The sequence below is a fragment of the Aphelocoma coerulescens genome, chromosome 3 (assembly GCF_041296385.1).
Source record: "Aphelocoma coerulescens isolate FSJ_1873_10779 chromosome 3, UR_Acoe_1.0, whole genome shotgun sequence".
NCBI lineage: Eukaryota > Metazoa > Chordata > Aves > Passeriformes > Corvidae > Aphelocoma > Aphelocoma coerulescens.
In genome coordinates, this window is record NC_091016.1 from 8,889,219 (window position 1) to 8,908,365 (window position 19,147).

General features: G+C 40.5%; 1 protein-coding gene across 4 annotated transcripts in view; it reads left to right on the plus strand.

Annotated features, from left to right (window-relative positions):
* Positions 1–19,147, plus strand: part of MACROD2 (mono-ADP ribosylhydrolase 2) — an 893,560-nt gene that overhangs the window by 848,530 nt on the left and 25,883 nt on the right. For all 4 annotated transcript variants that reach the window (XM_069009015.1, XM_069009018.1, XM_069009017.1 and 1 more), the window contains 3 exons: positions 1,055–1,132; positions 1,747–1,821; positions 2,318–2,410. In XM_069009015.1, the coding sequence (XP_068865116.1) occupies positions 1,055–1,132; positions 1,747–1,821; positions 2,318–2,410 (246 nt within the window). The remainder of the gene's footprint in view (positions 1–1,054; positions 1,133–1,746; positions 1,822–2,317; positions 2,411–19,147) is intronic.

Sequence of the window (19,147 nt, forward strand, 5' to 3'; positions counted from 1 at the left end):
TCCAAGTATCGCTTCGGGCAGTTTGTTTTGATAGTCTGCCCCAAAAAAGGAAAGCACTCTTGGCCACAATAATGACCTTGGGAGTTCTGTCATCAAGTGACATGAGGCTAGGATTTGCACAGGGATTTATGGGATCTAATGTTTCTGGAAAGATTTAAAGTTTTTAGAAATCCAACCGTGAAAAACTGTTATTCTAAATAAACAATAAATCACTTTATTTATCAAGTAGGTGGTTCATACTATTTCTCATAGATTTGTGCCGCTCCACTCATTAGGAATAAAATTCTTGGTAGCGCTGCTGATTATTCTTATGCATCCTTCCTTGTCAGCTCCTGGTTTAAGGTTTGTACTGCAGGCAAAAAACTGTTCAGTAAGGGTAGGGATTCCAAAATCAGTTTGAATAATTGAAACCCACTAGTATACTTCTGTAGTTTATAAGACTGTAGTTAAACAGATAGAAAATCAGTCGGTGTATCAAAATGCCAAATATGAAGCTGGCACCTGTGGGCTACCTCTAACTTAAGTTACTTTTCCAGCATGAAAACTGCTTCAGGATTTGTCACGACGGAGGGAAAACCCGGACACTCAATATGAGGGATCAGCAGGATTCCATTTATTAATCATACTAAAGTTTCTTATATACTATCGATAATAGGCTTATGAATATTCGTAAAGGCGCATTCTAAGTGGTTCACGTAGTCTTAGCTGACTTCTTAACCCCTCCTAGCTCCTCTTCTGCGGTCAGCAATTCTCTTTCTTCTTTGTCTTTTCTAACCAACAGTATTTTATTGTTTTACTGCCAAAGACTAACCTTGCTAACTCTGCAATAAAACACTTAGCTTAGCAATAAGAACTCAATGGAAGCCCAGTTGTTAAGCAGGACAACCGTAGCTTTTTGCAACTTCATTTGTTACACAAGATGTGTGCGATCAAACCGCAGGGGTTTTATGTGCCCTTTCGCACGTAGCCAATCTTCCACAATATTCCCTTTCCCACAATCTTCCTCAATATTTCCCCCCATAAGGATTTATTTGTTTGTTTGCGTTTTCCTCAGATCCTCTGAAAGACTCCAAAGGCACGCAGGGGGGTGATTCAGTGCATCCTGTGGTGTGTGAACAAGATCAAGCCAAAGGTAAAAGTTTTGTATCAAAGTTTTTTAAGACAGATATAATGAACCAGTGTGAAACTTTAGTTCTTCCAGTGTCAGCATCCAGTGGGTTTCAGCCTGACCTCTGCCACCTTAAGGAAACACTGTTGGCTAGTAGAGATTGTGTGTCAGCCAGTCATGGGGCAGTAATCCCTGGTGCTACTGGGAAAGCCATGTCTCTAAATAGGTTTAGCCATACTGATCCTGGGTGCATAGCATTATCATTGTCCTCCTATGTTGTCACTGTGGTTCTGAAAGCCTGTGGAGTGTTTCTGTTCCTTCTCCTGACTGTCAAGTGCAAGTGCTTTACAACAGCTCCTATGAGAAACAGTGTCAAGGCTGAGCTGAAAAAGAAGAAAAACCTGTAAGTGCTGCAGGGTCAGTTTTGACCAGCTATTTGACAAACTTAATGTTTTGTATTGTTTAGTGACATTTTCATACATAAAATGTGTCTGACATTGTTCACTTAATAGAAGAAAAACAGTGCTTGGCTGAGAAATACCATGCTGTGTGTGAGATTCATGTTCTGTTTTGATGAATTCAGCATTGCCTGCATGCAACATCATCCCGATACCATTTTCTGTTTGTTGTATTAACAGGACAACAGGATGTTTCTGCAAATGAGGACATAAAAACCGGGGAAGATTCCCAAGGCTCCTGCATGGAAATAGAAGGTACTCTATATGTGTCTTGAAATCAAAAAGCAAGATTAACAAGCAAAAACACTTACATAGAATCATGGAATCATAGAATGTCTGGGATTGAAGGGACCTTAAAGATCATCTAGTTCCAACCCCCCTGCCATGGGAAGGTACACCTTCCACTAGACCAGGTTGCTCAAAGCCCCATCCAACCTGGCCTTCAACACTTCAAGGAATGGGGCATGGAGTATGTGTGTCTCTGGGATTGCAATGAGTCCCGGTGAAGACCCATGCTTGGAGTAGGCACATGGGATTTTGTGCTAAATCCCAGAAAGTTCAGTATCTTCAAGACTTTGCTCTGAACTAGAGCCCCTTGAATTTCCTTGGACAGCTTTTTCATTTTTACTCCTGGAGGAAAGTATCCTTTTCCCCTGTCAGTGTTTTTAGTGGCAAGATCTCTAGTGGGCGTTAATCCTTTTATGTCCGTTTTGAAAAGCCTTATTCTTCATTTTTTATCAAATTTATTCAGATCCACTGTTGAACCAAGAAGACAAAACAGAAGCTGAGATACCTTTGATTCTTGGTGCAGAGGAAAAGGAAGAAGAAGGAAAAGAAGAAGGAGGTGAGCCTATTGTAAAACAGATGGAGACAGAGAATGCTGCAGGACTCATGTTATCCTTTTCTATTATGAGGAAACATGGAAAGAGCACATTAAAGCTTTTTTTTCCCCCCTAAGAAAAATCCTTTTTTTGTCTTATTTTTGAGTATTATTTTGATATATTGGACTTGAATAGGAAGCTAAGTGCAAAAAAGTGCACACTCAAGTTCAAAAGTGATGTTTAAATACACTTCTCGTTTTCAGCTTTTGCATTTAAGCACATAATACTGATTAAACAACCAATTTATGTCCATGTAAGTATCCTTTTGATCATGTTTGCTAAAAGCATACGGAGTATTTAAAATAAATAGGTTTGATAGTTATTTGTGAGGTCATTAGTAGAGATTTAACTAAAGATTAACTAAAACTAGTAGTTCTCATGAAGAAACCAGTATTTGGAGCGAAAATGCAGAGTCTTCTGAAGCAGTAATTTTTTTCTGGGAGTAAAGTATTGAAGACCTTGGGAATGCTTTTGCAAGGAAATGTAGAAGTTTTAAGTGTTGGATGCTTCTGAGAACCCTGCAGTCATCTCACCATTTGTAAAGGCACACGGTTATATAAAAATAATGTATTATGCAAATAATTATCTAATTTTAAAGTAACTACAAGTTAATTATATGGTCATTTGTAGAGCCCAAGGTTGAGTTTTACAGTTCCAAATTAAAATGCCAACATGATTTTTATTGAAAATTCTGGTCAATACTAACCGTGTTGTCCTAATTATGAAGTCCTTTTCTCAGCAACATTGACACCAACTTAATTGCAAACCTGCATTAGCAATATTGACAGTTTACTTCACTGCAAAGCCAGGTTAATAGAACCTCTTTGTTCATATACAGCTAAACAATATTTCCTTCCCTTTTTTTTTTTATTTCAATTGCCTATCTGAGTTGAGACTAATCACATCTCCTTGTTATCATTTGTGCTAATAGTATTGGTTTTGTGCGGTGTTAATGATGATGAAGGTAGAATTGATATAATTCTTATGTTCAAATTCAGGTAAATGGTACCACACTACCTCAGTTGCAAACCCAGGTCATACAATACAGGCTCGCTCTGATTGCAAATACCGATGTTGTTATGTTAATCTCCTCCAAATAGAAATTATTTACATTTTATTTTACGCATCATCACAAGTAAATTGGACAAAATTTACCTTCATTATTTGCACATTTTCTCCTCTTTACTACTGTAAAGTCCCCTACAGGACTGTCATTTAGTTGCCAGCAGAGAAATTATATTTCCACATCTGTTCTACTTACTATTAAAATATGCAACATTAAGGAAGAGCAGGTAATGTCAGAAAAGGGTTATTCTTGGCACCTTTCCTTTTCCAGACCTTGATTTAAAAGTTTCAAATACTAAGTAAAGAGTTCTTGCTAAGTATTTTGGAACTTGTTCCTACCTGAGATCTCAGGTGTTGATACTGTGCAGGATTCATCTGATCCAAAGCTTGTTGAAGTCCATAGAAGGAGTGCCATCAGTTTAAGTGATCTTTTGGTAAGTTCCATGATAAGAGGAAATGTGTTGAGTCTGTGTGCAGGATAACAGCATAAATATTCTGTTCAGCTTCTTGCAAATATACTGTCTTCGGCACAGGGAAAATAAATGGGTGCTCTTGCAGAGCAGGAGCAGAGAGGGACACAAAGACTTTCCCTTACATTGTTTCACTCTTGTGGGTATAACCACCCTCGTAGCTCATCTTGCTAGACGCTTCTTGTTCTGGTGGGCACAAATTCTGCCACATGGGTTTTGAAGGTTTACCATAAAGTGAAGTGGGTCTCAACAAAAAGAGGTAAAAAAGATCAGCTGAAATTAAAACTGATAAGATATATTTCCCAATGAGAGGCTTCTCTTAATGGAAAGAGATTACCTGGCATAAAAAAGAGATTTAATGTGTGACATTATTTTATGTAACCCAAGTGCTACCTCCTGAAGTAATTCACCTGAACAGTTTTCCAGCAGCACACACAGTACGTTTGACATAGAATGAAATACTGTATTTTTGTCTAAGATTGTGGGAAAAAAGCTAACGTGGGACTGATAGTCCTGTTAAACAGAAATTCATGGATCTTAAGTTAGTTTGACCCATTCTAGATCTATGTGCATAGCCAAATGTATCAACTACTAAAATGCAAACTACCTGGTCTTTCTGTTCTATGTGATATTTTTTGTGTGTGTTTTCAAACGCATCCCAGAGCAATGGGTAGCACATACCTGCCTCTCTCTTCTCTCTGTCTCACTGGGACCATTAGATTCTTGGGAGTCATCTGCAATCCCTTCAGTCCTCAGCACTGGAGCTGTGTAAGCCACTAAAGGACCAACAAAAAACAAAATCCCTTTTCCAACCTAAAGCTGGATTTCTGCTCAGTTACTGATTGCGGCTTTGACACGTGCTAGGAATTTTTTCAATGATGTGGTTTTCCGTGGAAAAAATGTCTCTTTCTTGCTGTTTTAGAGATGTGTCTCAGTGTACATGAACTTCTGACAAACCATAGGTTATCTTCTGGTTTAATTGCACAAATTTTACTGCCAGCTCACCTCTGTCTTTTGTGGGTTTTTAGAGCTTGCAGGGTCCTTTCTGTATAGCTCATTTCACTTCACAGCTCCAGAGTCACACCATAGTGCGTATTCCCACGGAGTCCCAGATCCTGGTGCTTTCAAGGCTCTGGGACACTGGGAGCCTGCAGGAATGAAGAATCAAAAACTTGGCAGTCGCACTACTATACTGCGTTGCCAATAGTAAGAACCAAGCCATATTACTCTGAAAAATATAACAATGTGAGGCATTGTGTGTTTCATAAAAACCTGCTGTTGCTTTTTCATAAATCAGTAATAAAATATCACGTGTGCCAATTTATTCCCTTTTTTCCTACTGTAACTTGAAGTTATATACTATGAGGGAGCAGCTGAAGAGAAAAGGCAAACTAAGATGCTTTTTAATTTTTTTCCGGCTACTATAATGCACTCATTCTGGTTCACAAAAGAGAAATGAAAATCTATGTTTCTTATAAGATTAGGGAATATTCTCAAATCCCTTTATTAAAAACCAGAGTAAGTGGTGATCACTGACCTATTTGCTGACTAGATAAGTGTACACAGTTTTAACAGACCTTTTGGCAGTCCCTTTATATATGTACACTTGGAAATACTCCTGTTGTGTTGTTATGACCATGCACTCAGCACTTATTTGTAGGTTTAATCAGCACATTTATTCCACAACACAATTTGGAGCACGTGGAAGTAAATCCCATATTTATTTGCATGAATATGCAGCCAATTTCTCCTCTGAGCCCACTTTCACCTCTGTCATCTTATTTCCCATCTCTTTCTATCTCCCTTCAGCAAGACATTCAGTATGATGATTTCACTCACTAATCACCCTTAGAAGTTGTTTAACACTTTGAAGGGGTAGGATTTCTGTCAGAGCACTAGAAAGTGAACAGTTATTGCTGTTATTTCTCTGTTTTCTCTCTTCTCTATTTGGGCTGAAATATTTTGTCATCTTGTGCCATTTGGAACATAGTTTGATCTTGACCTGCGATGTTTCTCCACATGAAAAACATTAGAGTGGTTGGGTAGCATCCTCACCTTAACCGTGAGGTTAGGGCTGGCTTGGGGGCAGGCTGGGGGAGGTTTCCATCATTTGCAGTACATTTGTCAATCTTCTGGTCAGTGCTTGTTTACTCTAAATTTGAAGTCTGCCTAATTTCAAATTTGAAGTCTGCCAAGTTCTCTTCTAGCGAAGACCAGTGCTTTGCTCAACAGTCTTTGTAACGTGAATAGCTGTAACCTGTAACTCTGTAGGCAACATTTTGTCCATTCTTCATTTATTCATTTTACTTTAGCAGGAGTAGATAATTTTATGGCATAATCTTGGAGAGAACTAAATATTTTAAAACCTGGGGAAAAGCTCTCATGTTTTATACCTTCAGTCTCAGGCATTTATGGGATTTTATATGCATTGGTAGAGTCATAAATAATGTCAAAATAATAGCTCTGTTATCAAAGTCAAAAATGTCAAAATGACATTTTGGCTGTAGAGAAACAAAAAATGTCTTGAGAAAGATCATTTTGGAAAAATCTGACATTTTTAATATTGATTCATGGCAATTTTATTGCTTAACCAAACTCCTTTAATTCTTCAAGTGGAGAGAGATGAGACATTGGGGGGGGGGGGGGGGGGGGAAGTGGGATAAAAGTCTTCCCTAGAATCTTTAAATAGGTAATTTCACTTTTTTTGGAAAGTGACTTCTGAAGCTCTAGTATAAACTTCTTTTATTCAGTTGCTCAAAGAGGAGAGGAATAAATATCCTGAACCAGATATAGTGTGTTTGGTGTTTGATAAGAGCCCATCCTGAATAGATCAGATGCCATTTTTTGGGCTGTTACAGCATATTCAGACACTAAATATGTAATATATCTTTAAAATCTTGTTCTGACAGATACTGATGTTTAGCAAAGAAAAAAAGTTCACCATTGGACCTTTTCAGAAATGCCGGAAAGGCTGTGGAACCAGAAGGTTGCAAATGGGTATTTAAAGCTCTAAGCTATGCAGAGATATGGATTGTTGGGAAGCAGTAGATGGGACTTGTGGGAGGTGCGCTGAGAAATTACAAGTGGAAATCCTAAAAGGTGCCTCGCCTGTGAAGCCTCACTTTGCATGCCTTTATTTTCTTGAGAACCTTGCGAAACTCCAGTGAACTTTTCAGCTGAAGTATCAGCCAGTTGAGGAGATTTTGTGACCAGATTATGTTCACCAGCCTGCTCTGCTGTGTTTGTTGTGGTCCAAGGGCTGTTTGGTCTATATCAAGCACTCTGCCCTCCTGAAGGCATTATAGCTGTGGCAGAGGAGGATATCCAATTTCTATGCCTCATGGAAGTAGCCAGGTGAGGCTCGCCTGCATCTTCTCTGCTCCACTTAAACATTGCAGACTGCAGAAGAGGAGTGGGGGTTTGGCTCCATTGTCTGTGGGTTTATGTTTGTGGTGCGGGGGCTTTGGCAGTTGTGAAGTGGGAGGTATCCAGGCTCTTACATAAGCAAAGAGGCTTTACTGATGGTGCAGGATGGGGCAGCAAATGGGATGCAGACCTCCTGCAGGGCTTTCCTGAGGGTTCTTCCCTGAGGATACTGTGCAGCACTGTGCATTGGCAGTCAGGGTCGTTATTACACTGTCAAAAGTCTGCTCTAGATATTGATTTCAGTCTCTTGAGGGGAAAAAAGTCATATTTTTTTTCCTGCCACAGAAGGAATCTGTTTCTTTTCATTATTCTCCATACATCAGGTTCTAGCCTGAATGTACATAAAGAATAGGTGGTGCAAGATTAATTTGAAGTTATAATTATTTTTCATCCCTTGCAAGAAAAAAAATAGATTTTTTTCTGTGTGCTTTTCTAATAAAAAAGTAGAAAATGTAAGGAATTTTTCAGCTTAAATGCTTTGCTTGCTGTCACAGTTACTTTGTGTTATCAGACGTGATGATAAGGGTAAAACACAAAAAGCCAAAAGGAAAGAAAACAGGAAAACAACAATAGGGAATACTGTAAGAATGATAGCCTTTAAGGTTTATTATCTCTATTTGATTGCTTTCTTCATTTCATTTACAGTAAGCAGAATAGAAATAGTATTATAAATTGGCAATTTTTATTGCATTTTAAAATATCATCTTTGTTCCTGCTGAAAGTGTTGACAATGCTGCCTTTGTTTATTTTAATTAACTCATGTTACAACACTGAATTGAATCATATGCAGCATTAAATCAAGTAAAAGAAGCTTTAGAATGCTTTACCATACACAGAAAATTAAAAGAAAGAGAAGAAATTAAATTGTCTGAGGAGCTGGAGGAGAAACTGGAAATTTTTAACGGAATATATTGAAGTGCGATTTTCACTTTAATTTTCCATGGTGGTGTCCTAGGTTGCAATGTAAGATGTGCCCACAAGCATGTATTCTATCACCATCTTTGTGAGCTGTTAAAACCAGGTGGCGCAGTGCTCCCTGTGCCTCCTCACTCAAGACAATGTCCTGTTAATGGCCCATCAGTGCCTTATGACTCATCATTCCACTGTGAGATGCTCCACCCAGAGGGAGAAACCAAGCATCCCATCCTGGATATAAACTGTGATTTTTGAAGACCACAGGCAGCCTTTCCCACTGGATTTCCAGAGGACAAGAGCTACATACCTACCACTGGACCTTCTGAGGAAGACCAGATTTTTCTACACAGGATCACCGCTTCAACAGAACCACATCCATTCACTTCAGGAGGACTGCAGCCACCACCTTATCGGACTGCTACAGGGTACAGGGTCAGGTCGTATCTGACTCTGCCAATTTAAATCAGTTTTTTTTTCCCTGCCTTGATTTATATATATATATATATATATATATATGTATATATATATATATATATAAAACTTATATATATATTCTTAGTAAAGAACTGTTATTCCTATTTCCCATATCTTTGCCTGAAAGCCCCTTGATTTCAAAATTATAATCATTTGGAGGGAAGGGGGGTTGCATCTTCCATTCCAAGGGAGGCTACTGCCTTCCTTAGGCAGACACCTGTCTTTCAAACCAAGACAGGTGGGAATGCCAAAAAATATAAAATCATGAAATCCCAGTGAAAAGCAGATGCTATGATGTCATTCTGAGTCCTCACATGTTTATATATACATGATGCTACATGTTTTTTACTTGTAAGCTACAACTCTCAAAGAGCTTTAAGATACTGATGATGTCCTTTTCACATATGAAAATTGTGGAGATAATAGAATCCATATTCCAAATGGTGGGGTCCAAGTCTACCAGACTTTGGTTTTAGCTCACCTCTCCAGAGAGACAGCAGTGACTTAAGCAAACAAAACATGTATCTCTTTTAAAGTATCTCAGATAGCACCCAAGAAATGAGGGAAAGGAATATGGGAGAGAGTCTGACATCTTAGAAACATTTTCCTGTAACATATTGAAAAAGTAGGGCTCCCTGGCCAAGGACCACTCTGTTACAGATGGCATCATAGCCAACAGTATTTCTGGAAATAAGCTTTAGCACCTCCAGAGATATGGCACCACTTTAACATATACTGTACATCTACAGAGGCATCTGTTTGAACAGTCAGCTTAGTTCCTGTGTGCCACAGTAAGAAATTCAGTCTTAAATTAGAATAGGTCCAAAAGACCAGAGGAGTGCAGGCAGTTTCACCAGGAAACAATTTGAGCCCTCACAGACAAATTTACATTTGTTACATTTTTGTGCCATCTTCTACAAAAGGAATTTCAATTTGTTAAGCGCTGATAAATTTTAGATTCTTACCTCTTTTAATAAACTTTGTTTATGATGGAATACACACAGATCCGACTGAGCTGGCTCTGGAACTGGAAATTCTGTGCTCCCACTTGCTTAGGTTTTGGATGGATGTACTGCATTGCCAGGGTTATGGCACTATATTATAGCTATTTCAAAAACTCAAATGGCCACACACTTAGGGCGGTAGGGAGACAAACTGCATTTCACCAAGGATTTTCATAAAATAGAGTGGAATCCAGTCATAACTGTGTGGAAACCACAGCCATTGGGAGTGGAGAAGGGATGATTTGGAGAGCTGTCTCTTTTTTTCAAGTATAGAACAGGAAGGAATTAAAAGAAAACATGGTATGTCCTAGGATTGAAAGATAATCTGGCTTGTTCTTTGGGGAGTGCAAGAACATGTTCACTTCTGTCTCAGTTTGAGACAAGTTTAGGGGGAAATGCTCTGGAAGGAACGTCTCCTCCCCCGAAGACAGGTTTCAGCACCCCTCTCCCACTGACACAAAAGGAATTTCTTGGATGAAAGTGAAAAAAACTATTTATTTAACAGACAAAGTGCCCACATGGCACAGGGAGAAAAAATTAATAACTATTAAAATATTAAACTTTCTCAATGCGTAGAAAGCTGGTGGATTTAGACTTCCCTCTGTAGCTGGCTCTGCCCCTTCCGAGGTCTGAGGCCAGGATACGATAGACCTGCAGCCTGCCTGCCAGTCCATGGGGTCCAATGATCTGGTTCTCAGATCACAGCTAGGCTGAACAGTTCCAGAAGAAGACAAAGAAATTACTGGAGGATTTCAGTGTCCTGGTATAGGAAAATTTCTTGCCTCAGCTAACAGGCTAGCTAAAAGCAGGAAGCTGCTGCCTCAGCTCTGCAGTGGTGAGAACGCGGGGGAGTGTCTGTGCAGTGTCCTTGAACACAAACCTTGCTGAGGAATTCACCTGACTTCCCCCCTCCTTTCCTCAGACCCATTTCTAGGCATGAAGCAGACTATAGGGGAATACAGTATTACCATAAAATCATACCAAGACAACTTCACTGTTTATTTCTCTAGTTTTGCCTAGTGCTACGGTGAGGAGTAAATCTTGTTCTCATATGAGAGGGGTGGCATTTACTCACTCTGTATACTGTCACACAGATCAAGATACACGCTTTTTGATTCAGCTCTGTTCTATTTTCTCTTCTGTGCATTCCCATTTCTGGCTCTACTAGTGAGGTATTGTCGGGGTCCCTCCCCCCTGCCATGTAGCCCTGGGAGAGGGGCCCTGGTGGGGAGGCATGGGGTTTCCCTAGCCCCTGGTCAGCCTCATTCCCCATTGGTTGTTTTGTGTTCCCCTGTGCGGGAAGGACCCTCTGGTCCCATGACTGTAACAGTTCCTCGGCAGAACCCTGGCCATGAGGCTGGAGAAATAAACATCTCTGAAACATCTATCAAGAATCAGTCCATATATTTCTTTTCCACAGGCCTCATTGTTAGATACATCGTGTTACAGTATCCCCACTGTAACAAGGTATACCATGGCTTCATAGGTGTCCTTGCTCCTTGTGCTTGGAGAGGGAGGCCAGAGCTGTACAAGAAGGGACTGCTACACAGTGAGGGGAAATGTATGTACTGCCTTGTAAAGTAGAGCTTGCTTTGCTAGGGCATGACCCCAACTGAGATTAAACCTTTCCCACTGCTGCACACCCCAACTGAGATTAAACCTTCCCCAATGAGATTAAACCTTTCTCACTGCTCCAAAGAAGGAAAAATCCCACCCAATCTCACTCAGATCTTTGAAGCATAATTCTTTCCTCTGGATTTTCTCTTCTTTTTTTCTGCACTTTACTCATAACTTTTTGGCAGCAGATTTTCTGTCCCCTCACCTTTTCCTAATGTGGTTGACAGGTGAGTGTTCTTTTGAGGAGATCTTGCCATCTAGAACACTTTTTCTCTGCTTGGTTGGCTTTTATCACATTTTGCCTCCAGATCAGCATGCAAGGTCATCACCAGCATACCTGCCCATAGTATCAACCCAACAGCCCAAACTGACCCTGTCTCTAGCCCCTCAGAATGATCTACCAGGGAGAAAACTCTTCCCTCCTACACCTCTGGGACTGCATCTGAATCAGGCAGTAGAGTCATCTCAACATATTGGTGCAGAAATGCATCTCTTTGGGACTTTCTGTTATTTCACAAATAATTCAGCATCTCCTTTTTGGGGTCTTGCATGCTCTCTGAGGGGCCTTTCCCGGAGTACTCCTGTGTGCTGTGCACATGCTCATAGCTGCAATTAAACCAGTGCTTTGAATGATGAACTGTGAGTTGCAGCTGCAGACAGTCTATGGGCAACTGCAAAAACACTTGGTTTTGTTTGAGAGATCCAAGAGAAACATGAGTATGAAATGGTGGGGGTTTTTTACTTACCTGTACACATGCTTCAATGCTTATAACATACTTACTTGATTAACACTGTACTTTGCTGAAACAGGTGCTAATGATTTTCCTCCCAGGTTCAGACTTGTGACTTCTATCCTGAGTTCTAAAATCCATTGCTTTCTACCAGCAAATTTAAACCAAAAGATGACCTTCATTACTGTTTCTCTGTTGCAGGGTCTTTACACTGAAATTTTGGGGTATATAAGCCCTTTGACTCATTATTCTGCTTTGTGGATGTGGATGTGCCTTTATTGTTTGTTTGTTTGTTCTGCAGTCACTGTGCAAGTAATGATAGCTACCACAGAGGCCAAACCCACCTTTATTCCATTTACATCATCCTAAAATCTCTCAATATTTTCATTAATTGACAGCCCTTGAAAAACGGCATGTCTACACATTCAGCATTTTCTCTGTGGAGGAAATAAGCAGTCACTTACAGGCTATACCATTCTTACCTGGACAGAAAAATTGGTTAAACTCTGTTCTGGATTTTGAGCAGAAAAAGTCAATAGTCTCCTCTCCATCGCCCCCTGGTTACAGCTAACAATGGTGTATAGTCAGGGGGTCAAGATGGCAAATTCACTCTATCAGGGCCTAGAAAACATTGAGATTCCCAATTTGTGGCCAAATGCTATCACAGTTACAAGGTGTTTCATCAGTTAAAGTACATCTGCTGGATGTGTTTTTATGGTCTGTCAGCCTGAAATGTAGCACAAAGGTGTCAAATGAGAACAAATGGAGATACCTCAGGTGCTTCAAAATAAGATGTCAATGTGCTGAAAAATCAGTGCCTAACTCCAGCTACTTAAGTCAAGGAAATTACTTTGCCTGATTCTTCCTGCTATTCCAGCTAGAAGGAAGATTAGCAGGAAGCTCACAGACTGAGCAGGAAGGTAGTCAGCACAGCTGGGTCTGAGCATCACCCCCTCTCTGGGGTGCTAGTACCTTAGCTTGGTGCCTGCATCAACCCAGCTGGTCTTGAGAGGTCAGAAAACTGAGTAGGACTTGCTGTTATGAGTCTTCAGCTGCTTCATTGCTTTTTGTTTTGCTCCTTTCTGAGCACTGAAAGGTCTTTGCAGGTGACACATTCTCATTAGTGCTGTTCCAGCAATGAAAGGGGCTTCCTGCTGTTTTGCAGGAATCTCAAAGACACAAGGATCATGGGTGGAATGCTTCCAGCATTAATTCAGATTTATTTCCAGCATGCTCTGATGAACAGGGTATGAGGCCACTTGTAAGCACTGGCATGGTCCCTCTCCCTCACTTGGGTTCAGATGCTTATTGCTTCACATTTTGTGTGGCTGCCACCATCACATCTCATTTAAGCCCTTGGCACTTCTTGTCATCTCACCTCACAGATTCATGGCATTTTGCTGTGACCCTTACCAGTACACCCAGTCCTTCCTTTAGATATCAGGAGCTCCTGTCTGATGGTCACATTGATCTACAAAGCTGGGTCACCAAAAGAGACAAGAGCTGTGCTCTCATTTTTTGTGACTTCCTCCTTGGGACAGCAGATATTTTACAATTACCCTCACATGAGTGTAGCTAACAGCTTCCACACTCATCTTGGTCTGGTAAAACTGGCATCCTCTGTGATTTTGGTTTATCTCTCTGTCTTCCAAAGCAGTAACTGTCCAGTGTGTGGTAGGTACAGCTATTGTGGTCTTTTTAAACTGTTTTCAATGGTTTTAGTACCTGTATCATCATAAATCTGCTTGCACATAGAAACCTGAGTCTTGAATTGCAGATGACTGAGGTTAACTGGGAGGTTACTGACCTGTCTCAGTAACCACACAGTGGTACTGCAGGCTCCTGCAGCTGGAACACAGCTGGTTTTCAGGTAAATGTCCAACCAAGCTTTTGTAGCTTGGTTTTGAATCTTCTAGCACTGCAATATGGGCAATTTTGCTTTAAAAGAAAAGAAAGTTAAAGGAAAAAGTCTTTAAACAGTATTTCTAATATTGCCTGCTTCCTGCATTACAAAGGGGAATAAATTTCCTGGATGCAGTTCCACTTGCAGTTCCAGCTGGCTCTTGAAGTGTGTGAGCATGAAAAGCAGATGATAAGAAATACACATATATCTTGTACCTATCTAAAGTAACCCAAGTTATCTTAGAAATTGATGCATACAGAGATCACAGAATCTGCTCATGAAACTGTTCCACTCAGCCAGTGTTTAATGGTACTAAGTTAAAGGAATGATGTTTAAGACACAGGAAATCTTTCCAAAGGGAAAAGAACTTTCAAGGGGAGCCTGGAGGAGAGATATTGATGTCAAGAGTTGGCTGTAAAATATGGTTAATACCATTTGTTCTTATCACAACTGCTATGGGATATTTAACCACCAGAGGTAGCCATGACCTGAGGGTTATATCTGATCCTGGAAGAAGCAGTGCCATTCAATGTATTAGATTGCCAGAACCATTTCCTTCTTGTAATGACTGCCATTCAAGGATGGATATAGCTTTCTCTTGCCCATCTTGTAAATCTGACTGGATAACAGCACACAGCTGAAAAAATTGGAGAAGGATCTGCACGTAGGAGGGAAGGAAATCAGTCTCATATATTCACATCCCGAAAGTGAGAATGAGCACAGCAATGCTTTTTGGCAAAGGTTTGGTCACAGCTTTGGGCGCTGAAGCCAGCTTTCTCCTTCCTAACCTGCACCTGTAATCAGCTGGATACATATCCATCTCCTCCAAGAGGAGAAGGCAGGATGGCACTGGCACTTTCACAGCTCAGAGCTGACAAGGCCATTTAAAGTAAAGATAGTTCAGATTTTGCTCCAGTGTGTAAAGTTTGCCCTTTGAATGTTGTGATTTTTCTCTAGCTAGTCTTAGAGATAAGAAAACACAGCTGAGTCTTATCCAGGCCTGAAGAGGCTGGAGCACATCAGCTGCTTGCCATATTGCTGGAACACCTGGGGCATTTGCTTTGAAATCTAAATGGAGGCTGTTCACCTGTATTGCCAAGTACAACAGAAGCTTCCTTCTGTCTGGCAGGGTGGTATTAATTTAAGGAGAACACCATCTGTGGGGCCTTGGAAAGCAGCAGTCAGAAGAGACAGGTAGAGAGGTCACCAGGAATAGTCTTGTTCTCATCTGGGAGCCTCACCATCCACATCTATTACCCATCGTTTCTAATTAGCAGATGTATCTTGGGGAAAGCTACTCCCATTTGCTTTCCTGAAGATGCTATTCTTACTAAGAGATGTTGTTTTTGCTGAGCTTTCATAGCTAATTTTGTGAGCTTTCACAGGCATTTGGGGCAGTAATGGTCTTGGTAATCCAGTAATTAAGGAGTTCTGTACTTCCCTGCTGCACACTGCCTCTTTGTCCTTCCCCCTTCTTCTCAATACCACTACCAGATGGTTGGAGATTTTTCACCCTTTCAAAAGCTTTGTATTTTCCCATCTCATCAAGCATGTCTCAGGCCTGCTTAATTAGCTTAATGCATTTCAGGCCCCTTTATCTGCCCTCCAGAAGATCAGTTAAGGACTTGAACATTTTCAATAAAGTGCTTGGAAAGCAAATCCTTAGAAGCACGTGTAAGTGCAGGAGAATGTTATTTAGTGTTATTTAGTTGTTTGTTCTTTCTTCTCTCTTTTCCGTCTGTCTGTCCTCTCATTCATCCATCCTTCTGCCCAACCTCTTCTTGTCTCTTGGAACATTGAGGAATGCCCCTTGTTTTTTGGCAGTGGTTGACAGCAACTGATGTCTGGTACTATTCAGAGAGCTCTTACCCTTGGGCCAGTTCCTGAGTACTGTTGTTTTTAACCTGTTTTAATCTGTTTAGATCCCCTGAATAAAAAATGGCAAATATAATTAGCTAACCAGTACTAGGAGACCATTGAGTTAAGGTGTTTTGGTTTAGGGTTTGGGATCCTTTTTTTGTTTGCTTAATTCCCACACTTGTTTGAAACTAGCTTGTAAGCTTTATTTACAAGATCAGAGGAGTTGAAATGAAAGGTTAATTAACAGAAAAATATATTTGCATCTTGCTTTGTGTTTGACATTGAACATCATTTGTTTCTGCATTGACACATACACTCTTTTATTATTTATCTGTAAGCTTTAACTGTACAGCTGCAAATGCGATTTTAAAAAAACCACAAAGCACAACTTTTTCCCTTCTTCCCTCTCTGAATAAAATATGAGAGGTAGCTGCTTAACCATGTGAAGCACAGATTTTGTGTGGGATTCCAAATACCCCAGAGATAACTGTGGACATTCGCCACATAATTGAATTCAGTGGCTGGTGTTTTGCATTTACAGGTAAATGAGAGCATCCAGCCATCAGGTGTTTGCATCACTAGAATTAAATGCTTACTAATTTAGCTGCTTGGGAGATAAATATTTCGATATCATTAAAAGGGCTAGCTGTATATACATGGAAATGTCCATGGATGATGGGGGAAAATGTGTGAGGGGGTTTCCTTGCAATTACAGAGGATGTGACCTCAATTACTGCAGTTTTCTCCCTGACTCTTTCCTTCATGTTGTTCATGTTGCTTCTGGGTGCTCGCTGCCCAGAGGAGGACAGTGCCTTATCTAAGGTTAGGTTAAAATGCTCTGCATATACTAATCTGATTCTTGGCATTTTTTTAAGCCACTGAGGGAAATAAAATGCAAAGAATGTGTCTAAATGAATGTACAGTGTAGGTTTGTGTCATGGGGGAGTGTTATCTCTGTAATGGTGCTCTCTCCATTTGCATAACTCAGGCTGTGGCTGAAGAGGAGCACAGCTCCCTGGTGTATTAACATCCCTGTTTATAGACCATGTGGCAATATTTGAAGTGCTAATTGGCTTTCTTATAGAAGAGTTGTTTATTTTTCTTTTCTATTTCTTTTTTTTTACTGAAAGGAATGTTAGTATTTTTATGATGGCTGGCGCTTAGCAGAGCTCCTCTGTGTAAGGATAACAAATGAGTTATGCAACCTGACAATCTCCCTGGGACTGTGCTCAGAACAAAGCAAGCCAGTGGCATTTCAAAGCTTGCTTTTGAAGTACCTGGTTATATACTCTGTTTGTCAGAATCACTAGGAAATGTCATTTCTCTGGTATTTTGCACCTTCTCTTAATTGACTGGGAGGTACAAAAATCTTTGGGCAAAGACTTATGGCAGGGGTGTTGGAACTAGATGATCTTTGAGATCCCTTCCCAAACCATCCTATGATTCTGTGACCCCAGGACCCAAAGGACACGTATGCAGAAAGCTTGAAGCTGCTCCGTGCTTTTTGTATCCCTGTGCTGTATCCAAGAGCTTCAAGTAGTTAGGTCTGCTGCAGGCTTTGGGAAAGAAGAGGTGAGCTCTAAAGCTTTGAGAGCAGCTACAATTTCTGGGCACACTTAGGAATTGACACCTCGATTTTCTTCTGCCCTGCTGCTGGGAGTTTCTGAGGAGGCATTGCCCAGAGCTGCAGGGGCTCCCCAGTTGCTCACGGAGCACCCCTACTGCTGATACCATGGAATAAATCAGAATTTGGAGGGTATGTCCAGAGGGAAGCTGGAGGAAGGGCAAGGGGATGGTTCAGCCTTGGCTATGCTCAGCCAGTGTGGCTGAGGATACTAGGGGGGCTGTCACCCAGCATCCCTAAAGCCTTCATGATGAGGTTTGTGCAAGTACTGTGTTTCTGCAAAATACTTTGTCTTTGATCCAATACTGAATATAACCAGGAATTTTGTTTTGGCAAGAAGGCAGCTCTTTTTCCCCACATTTCACAGGTTTCTAGTTTCTGGAGAGACTTCACAGTTTTGTTGCTATAAACCATCGCCTACTTAGACTGATTGGCCCACTAGCAGCCCTTGCTAAAATTTTTGAAATAAAGCCATCTTTTTGAGGCCTGATATTCAAATCATTGCTGTGCTCCCCTTGGGAGGGATGGCCTTTTGTTATAAGCATTGCTCCATCAGTGGAAACTTAGCTGCATATGGCCATGACGGCAGTGATCCAAGGATTGGACTGTAATGATGAATGCGAAAAAGCACTGCTACATAGGCTTACTCTGGGGAAGTCATTCTGTGCACAGAATGTGATCTATAGCATCTAGAGTTCTTATCATTTCCTTCAGCTATTTGTACAGTTCTTTCATGTTTGGGCTGTGGAAAGAGCTGCATTAATTCAGGGTTTGTAAATCAGAGGACAGGCAGAAATAAAATGGGTCTAAACTTTTAAGCTTGCTATAGTAAATACACCATGAGATGAAGAGTAGGTTAACTGAATTTCAAGAACTTTAATTTGGGTCTATTTTCATTATACTTTCTATTGTATGTTAATGGATACACTATTAAGTTGTCGCTTAGGGTATTAATTGCTCTCTGTTAAGGAAATGAAACTTAAGTAAAGAATTTTGCTGATAGGAAACATACAGAAGGATAAGCAGGATCTTTTTACCTATTAGTATTTTTACTATCGTCATTAATGATTACTGCTATACAGTTCAGTCTCTAAACTTAAACTGAAAGTGCCCTTCACAGTTTTCTTTACCCAAGGAGTGCACAGCCTAAATTCCAAGACTTTGCATGCTCATCAGCCTAGCTGGAGCATCCCTTTCATGGGCTGCCAACACAGTGGCACCACTGTCTTATACATGGATCCTTTGTGACCAACAGGCTTCCTCCAGCTCCTGCTGCTTAAAAAATAGCTTGCTTGCCTCTACCAGAAGTACTCGTGTCATGAATGACCAATAAACACATTCTTAAATGCTTCCTGCTGGCTAATCAGAAGCAGTTCCTTCTTGTTCCTCCCTCCATGAAAATGTCTGACGAAATTGAAAAATCTCATGTCCTTTTAAATTGGGGGGGAGGTTCACTTTTCTTTTAATTTTTTTAACAGCAATCTGGTACCTTCAGTTTATAGTTTTGGCAAGAGCCAGCAACATTTCTCTGGAAATCTTGAGCTTCAGAGGATACACTTGTATGACTCCCTGAAAACATGACACTTCCCATTAAACTATCTGTTCTTTTAA